Source organism: Camelus ferus, chromosome 19, assembly GCF_009834535.1.
Source record: "Camelus ferus isolate YT-003-E chromosome 19, BCGSAC_Cfer_1.0, whole genome shotgun sequence".
Taxonomy (NCBI): domain Eukaryota; kingdom Metazoa; phylum Chordata; class Mammalia; order Artiodactyla; family Camelidae; genus Camelus; species Camelus ferus.
In genome coordinates, this window is record NC_045714.1 from 2387369 (window position 1) to 2394797 (window position 7429).

Below are 7429 nucleotides of genomic sequence, written 5' to 3' on the forward strand. Positions count from 1 at the left end.
CCTGGTGCTCCTGGCTCTGCCCCTCGGGGTGCCAAGCCTTTCCCCGCCCCACTCACCTGTGATCTGGGCTGAGGCCCGGCAGCAGGCCAAGGAGGAGGCCAGTGGCTAGGGGACCAGGGAGGCAGGTAGGTAAGCTTCTTGCTTGGATGAGATGCTGGAGTGAGTGCTGCTCAGGTGGGCGTTTTAACTGTTGGCCTTGAGGGCAGGTTGGGCCTGATTCAGCTTGAGAAGGGGGCTCAGCAGGAACCTGGAGCGGGCTGCCACCTCCTGTATTTTCACAATCCCCCAGGATCAGGTGTCGCTCTGGCCCCAGGGGGAACCAGGAACCTAAGCTGCTTTCAGGCAGGGCCCTTGTCCACTCCTCCCACCCCACATTCCTCCTGGGGCCTGAGGACAGAGCAGCAGCGGGCCACAGGCTCAGCACAGGGCTCCTGGGTTCCCATTCCAAGATTCAGGGGTCTCTTGTGAAAGTCTTACCCCAGTCCCATGCAAAGCTGTAAAGACAAGGTTTTGATGCCAGGTCTCCATCTCTCCAAGCCTTTGTTTTTTCCACTCCATCCTAAATATCGCCTAGGTACCTTCTCCATGACACAAAGAGGGCGCAGAGTTGGTGCCAAGAAAGAAATTAAAGGAGCCCTCAGCACTGGCCTTGGGGTGACAGGGTCTGGATTTGACTCCCACCTCCATCACCTCCCAGCTGAGGGACTTTGAATGAATCACTTCCCTTTTCTGACCTGCCATTTTGTCATCTACAAAGATCTGTGAGCGGCCCATAAATGTCCACCGTTACTACGGAGACTGATCAATATGTACTGAACCCCTAAAATCCAGGCTGGCAAATGGCAAAATACAGTCATGCAGGGAAGAGTGTCCTCAAGCAGCCTTCCTGCTCTAACTGTCTCAGGTGTGTGAGCTCCCGGAGATCTTTGCTGCTGGACATAGAGGGAGTTGGCTGCAGTGACCAGTGTGATGACAGGTGAGTAGGACTCGGTGACAGCAGGACATGCAGCGAGTGTCCCCACAGATGTGTCCTGGGGGAAATATGGCACCTGATGCCCAAAGAAAGTGAGCCCCCCATAGGAGGAGGTACAAAAACTGAGGCTGCTTAACTAGCTACCTTCTATGAAATTCTACCATTTATTTAATCAGAACCTTTCTCCACATTTTTTCCAACTCCTAATTCCTCCATGATTCAAATAGCCAAACACCTATGTCTTTCAGCTCTGATGGGTCTGTTCCTTAAAGATGGTTAAGGAGGCTCCCTGACTCTCCTCAGGAGCTGGGACTGGCAGAAGGGAGCAGGACACTCAGACTCTGGGGCCAGGACTCTCAGGACTCCAAGGTACTTTCCCCATCCCTCCTGGTAACTAATTTTCCCAAATTCTGTACCCAAGGGGCACCCAGGTTCATCTGTATTCAGGGTTGGGTGGACTTTGAGGGACAAGTTGGGGTCTCCTCATGATGCTCAAATAGCTAATTGGAGACAATACAGACTCTGACCTGGGAAATGGGTGGAAGTGGGACCCCTGTTCTCATCGCCACCTCTTTGTCCTGCCCCCAAAGCTCCTGTTTCTCCTCTTCTCTCTCCCTGATAGAATCCAACTCGCCCTTCCACACTCAGCTCACACGCTGCCTCTTTTGGGAAGCTGGACTTGACCTCCTCCGCTGAGAGTCAGGACCTCCACCTCGGCTCCCGCACCAGCTACATGACACCCTCATGCTTCCATTTCCTCCCTTAAAGGATTCTTAGGAGATTCAATGAAATCACACAGGCAGATCGCTAAACACAGAATCTGGCACGTAGCAGGTGCCCCCTAAATGGGTGGTTGATCTTCCTTAACTGGTTTAGGAAGTCCCCTGCCACCCCCACAGGATCTCAGGGAAGAGGTTCCTTGGGCAAGTGGATAAAGGAGCCTCATGCTCCTTCCCTCTCCTTCTGAGAGTCCAGAAAAACAACCTGCCCCCAGATTTGACCTGGTCCCAAAAGTAAAGAACAAAAGCATGTATGCTGAGGTGTCCAGGTTTTCCTGTAGGTTGGGGGGGCCACGAAGAGGTAGCTGGCGCTGTAAAGTGTTTGCTTCGTATACTTGGTAGGGCTCAGTCTGAAGGCAGGAAAAGGGGAGGTCCTGGCTGCTCTGCAGAAGAATGGAAAGTAACTCCATCTCCATGGACCCTATTAGCTAAGGTTCTTAGCTGCAAACAACAGAATCCACTCCAGTCAGTTTAATGAGAAATATTTCTATTTAAATATAAAGCAAGACTGTTTGAAGCAAAAGAAAGGAAAATACGTGATGTCATTGTTGGGGAAAGAAGCTTCTTTAGTGAGAAGACCTCTGCCACAAGTGATGCTGAGAAACGGATGCCAGAAGCTTCACCCTGGCCACCCACAAGGAGAGCCTTTAGGGTGGGCGGGGGGATGAGGATGCGGATGCAGTGAGAGCGAGGGGTAGGCACAAGCGTCTTGGTTTCAAGTCCCAAGCTCTGTGGTCCCTTGAGTGGTGAGGAGCTGTGCTCCTGTCTTCATCCTTCACTTCTTCAAACATTTATGGACGGTCTCCTCTGTGCCAGGAACTGGGCTAAGTGTTCGGGATAAAAGGATGATTTTCTCTCATGGTGCTGAGAGCCTACTGGATGAGACGGAGCTAAAGGAAGTAGACCCTTGGTGGGAAGGGAAGGGGCAGGGCTCTGCTGAGGAGGGAGGGGTTGAGAAGGGAGCAGAGGAAGCTGAACTGTTTCAGATGCAGCCACAGCCCAGCCCTGGTCGGCCTCCTCGGACTTCAGCACCTCAGGGGAAGACACGTCTTCTGCAAAAAGAAAAGAGTTTGCTGATTGACATCTCTGAAGCCCCGGTCCTTGGCACTGTACATCCTAACACATCCTAGACCTTCCCAGTAGTGAGCAACCACAGTCCTCCCAGGACTGGGATGACCAACAAGGAGGAAGTGAGTTCCCAAGCCTAGGTGGGGTGTTCAGAAGCACTGCAGACCTGCCCTGGAAGATGGCTGCCTCAGTGTTCCTGTCTGAGAAAGGAGAGCACGTGAGGAGGCTCAGATTCTGATGATGGGGTTTCTAGCAGTGACCTTCTGCCAGGCTGGCCTGTGGGGGATGTACTCAGTGTGTGGTTTCACAGGACACTGCTGCCACTTCTCTAGGGAGGCATCAAGGAGGAAGGTCCCTGTGCAAGTGTGAGGGGTGTGGGGCCCCCTGAGTGCCACCTCTTTCCCCAGCGCTTGCCCACCTACCCTGCCCTGCCCCCTGTCTTACCTCAGAGGCGTCACAGCACCACCGCAGGTCCTCATGCAGTCATCTTCACTCAGGAAGTTGTTCCTCCTCGCATCACAGCCGCCATATATGAAGGTCTGGCAGAGCCTGGTCATGGGGTTGTAGAAGTACCTGATCTTCCGGGCCTTGCAGCGACCCGTGTACGGAGGCTCCAAGCAGAACGCAGGCTGCAGGCCTGCAGGGGTGCAACAGGCTCTGGGTCAGTTACGAGGATGGCCATCACAAGGTCAACAAATGCAGTTACCAATTTTGGGGGGTTTTTGGCCATAGGGAATGAACGGTGGGAGTGAGGGGAACAGTCAAATTGAAAAGGCCATTTTACAGCCTCCTTTCTGGGACATTATTATTCATGTCTCTAGGTCTGACAATGATACAGTAATCATGTAAAAATTTAAATATCCTTTAAGAAGAATTTATGGATTAATTGGTATGTTGCCTTTGATTAGCTCCAAAAAACTCTAGCAAAGAAAAGGAGGGCGCAGGTGAGAACACATTCGCCATATGCTGATCATTATTGAAGCTGCATGAGGGATCCGTGGGTTTTATACTATTCTCTGCGCTTATGTGTATGGTAGGAAATTTCTACTGTCAATAAATAATGTGAAGGAATCATGCTGGAACTGAGGAAGGCGTGAAGGAAACATACCAGTGTGTTCACTTTGGTTACCTCATGAGGACAGTATAAATTGAATATTGACACCATAATGTTATTGTGGTTTATAATAAGAAATATATATTTGTTCTTCACCCTATTTCTGGCACTAAGATCCTTAAAACCTTGGTGTTTCTTAAGTGCTGAGAGCAATAAAGGTATTTTTCATTATGTGAAGTAGGTGAGTTTCAGACAGCCCCTAGTAACCCAAGAACGGGAGCTGATTACCAGGGGAAACCACTGCCAGATGAGAGGGTTGGCACTTTCATTCCCACCCTCCCTGGGGCCTTCCGCCCGCTTCCACAACCTCAGGGAGGGGAGAGGGGCTGGAGGTTGAACAATAGTCAATGGCTAATGATTTAATGAATCATGACTAGATAGTGAAGCGTCCATAGAAACCTCAATAGAGCAAGTCATTCATGTTACTCAGAAGAACTGGGATGGACCCAGGGAACAGCACAGGCACACACTGCAATGCTGCTCACCTGGGTCGCAGCAGTAGCCGGCTCCCTGGGCCTCTGTCTCTGCCCTTGACTCCCCCCTAGCGGCCATTCTCCACACTGCAGCTGCAGGGATCCTGTTACAGCTGGAGTCCTATCCCACTGCTCCCCTGCCCAAAGCCTCAGTGACTCCCCATCTTCCTGAGTCAAATTCTGATTCTTAGAAAGTCCAACAAGGCTCCTCCGGATACCCCCTTGGCCTCTCTGTCTCATAACCTTCCTCTCCCCTGCCCTCCCACCACTCAACTCCAGAATGTGGCCACCGGGTTGCTGCTCAAACACACCAAGCACTTTCTTCCTGCAGCCTCTGCTCAATACCTCCTTATCACCGAGGGTTTCCCTGACCATCTACAGAAAGCGCAGAGCCCCCTTTATCCCCATCACTCTCTACTTTCAAAAAACTCACGATGACCTGGCCAGTATGTCCCCCTTTTCCTAACGCCTGTCTCCCTCCTAGAAGTCAGGTTATTTTGCTATATTTTGTTCACAGCTGTTTCCCACACCAAGAACAAGTGCTTTGTAAGGACTTAATAAATATTTGTCAGGGGGATGAATCTCCTATTTCTTGCTCACACAAGGTGCACAGACATTGAATAGAGTGGATATAATTGAATTCCTGTTAGTGAAAAGTCTACTTGATAGTGGGCCACGCCTATTTATCAGTCTACCTCTAACATTCTGTATCCGGATAGGATAATAAAATAATAGTCAAAGAAGGGACAAGGGGAAGGGCCTTGAGACTTGACTAATATTCACCAGCCTGGGAAAAAAACAGCCTTGGCCCCACGAGCAAACTCACAGAAGCACTGCATTTCCTGCCCTCCCTGCAGTTACTCTGCTCAGCTGTCCCACGTCTTTCTGATTAATTTTAATAATGGAGGAATCATCATTCTTCGACACCTAAATATTTTTTCTTGGGCAAAGGCGGTAGGTAGAAATTTTTTTTTCAGAATTAACACATCTTGGTGGAAAATGGACAAAATTGGCCATGAAATGTGATTAAATTTAGGATTGGTAATCTTTTCAAAGACCCCACGTGAACATGTTGCCTCTGCTCAGGTGAAGGAACCCGCAGATGACCTGCCCCATGTCACACCGTGTGTGTAGTAGGGTCAGGACAAGGTATTATGTCACAATCCATTTGATAAATTACCTGATTCTACCAGTTATTCTTAAAATGCAAATAACTGGCAAGAGTTTCTGGGAACACTGTCCCACATTGTCCCCTGTCCCCAAGCTTCACCCAACCCACCAAATCACAGGGAAGAGTGAGTCTGGGTTCTTCCCTGACAAGATATATATGGTGGCTCTACCAACACCAACCAGTTCTCCAGACCAGCTGGGCATCCTGCTAGTCAGTTCACTTCTGATTCTAAATCTGTGGAGTTAGTGCGGATCCCACAGGCTGAGGGCTCAAGTCTGCCCTCAGTTCAAACCCCAGCTACATGGTCCAGAGTCACTCATGCTTGTGACCAATTGGCTAGAAATGGGAGGTGCCATGACCCTACCACCATGTTGAATAATTCAATAGAACATGTGGCAGAACTCAGGAAACCGCTTACTTACTCTTCCCACTTTATTATAAAGGATAAAACTCAGGGACAGCCAAACAGAGAAGATGTGTATGACAGGGGAGTGCTGAGGGGTGGGGAGCCTCCATGCCCTAGCAGAGCACACGCCCTCACAGCACCTCCATGTGTTCGCTGCCCCGAAAGCTCTCTGAACCACAATATTAATGGATTCTTATTGAGGTTTCACTGAATAGGCTAACTAATTGAAGCATTGGCCATTAGTGATTGATCTCAATCTCAGTACCCTCCCCTCTCCCCAGAGGTGTGGGGTTGTGGGGGGTTGGGGGGCTTGTGAGTGAGGAATTGAAAGCTCTAAGCCTCTAGGTGTGGAGAAAACGGAACACTTCTACACTGCTGGTGGAAATGTAGTTTGGTGCAGCCACTATGGAAAACAGTATGGAGATTCCTTAAAAAACTAAAAATAGATTTACCATATGATCCAGCAACCCCACTCCTAGGAATATACCCAGAGGCAGAGACCAGGAGCAGAGAGTCTCAGAGATGAGGTCCCTGATCTGATAGAGTTAGGTGGGATAATTTGTTTTAAGGATGAAAATATGATTTCCTTTTGAGAGTCATGAAATGTCTCTGCAGTTAAAACTGCCCAACTGCCCAGAAGAAACACAGAGAGGCTTGGCAGTCCCCCACCCCAGCTCCCAGCCCCTTCCCTGGACTTGCCCTCCTTCCCCGCCCGCCTGTAGAGGAGACAGGAGCGGGGACTTACCACGGGCAGGGGAGCGGCTTCCACCCCGTTGGGCGCTGAGCACCAGGGTGCCCAGGAGGACCAGGAGGGCTGCTGAGAGGCAGAGGCGGCTCATCTTCATGGCCTTGTGGGAGGGCTTCTGAGGAGGGCTGGGGGCTGACAGAGCTTTTCACATCCCCGCTGAGGGGTGGGAACAGGCGATGAGGAGGGAAGGGAGGAGCCAGGGTCAGTCCTGTTTATTGCTTAACTCCCCACCTAACCAGGCTTCCTGCTTCTGCTGCTGGGGCCAAATGCTCAGTAATGGCACTTCTCAAACTTCCGTCTGCCTGTGGATCTTGTGGCAATACAGGTTTTGAGTCCACAAGTGGAATCTTTGTCTGATTGCTTCACTCCGAGAGCATCCCAGTACCAGGAGCAGTCCACGGCACCTGGTAGATTCTCAGGGGAAATCTGTTGAGTGGATGAGAGTAAATCAATGGACAGATAAGGGAACAGCAGTGTGGTCTCTCAGGTCCTCCTTTTCAACCTCCTGCAAGTGTTATCATACCTGGCATCAATGCACTTCACATCCCCCACCCCATCCCTGAACACACATGTGACACAGGACACCTTCCTGCAACCACTGAGGCTGCATTGAAACTGGCTGGACAAGAGCTCTGTACCAGGCACTGGTCCAGGCAGAAGCTGAGCTGGGGGTAAGCGATGTCCACCTGGGGCACAA

The 7429-nt window shown here is 50.6% G+C and overlaps 1 protein-coding gene across 1 annotated transcript; it reads right to left on the reverse strand.

Moving 5' to 3' along the window:
• Window positions 1-2211: 2211 nt before the first annotated feature.
• LOC102519219 (serum basic protease inhibitor) lies at window positions 2212-7060 on the reverse strand. The gene is made up of 3 exons (XM_014566693.2): window positions 6730-7060; window positions 3265-3457; window positions 2212-2804 (listed from the first exon to the last, which is right to left on the reverse strand). Exons 1-3 carry the CDS (start codon window positions 6827-6829, stop codon window positions 2786-2788), a joined length of 312 nt encoding a protein of 103 aa, XP_014422179.1. The 5' UTR covers window positions 6830-7060; the 3' UTR covers window positions 2212-2785.
• Between the last annotated feature and the right edge of the window lie 369 nt (window positions 7061-7429).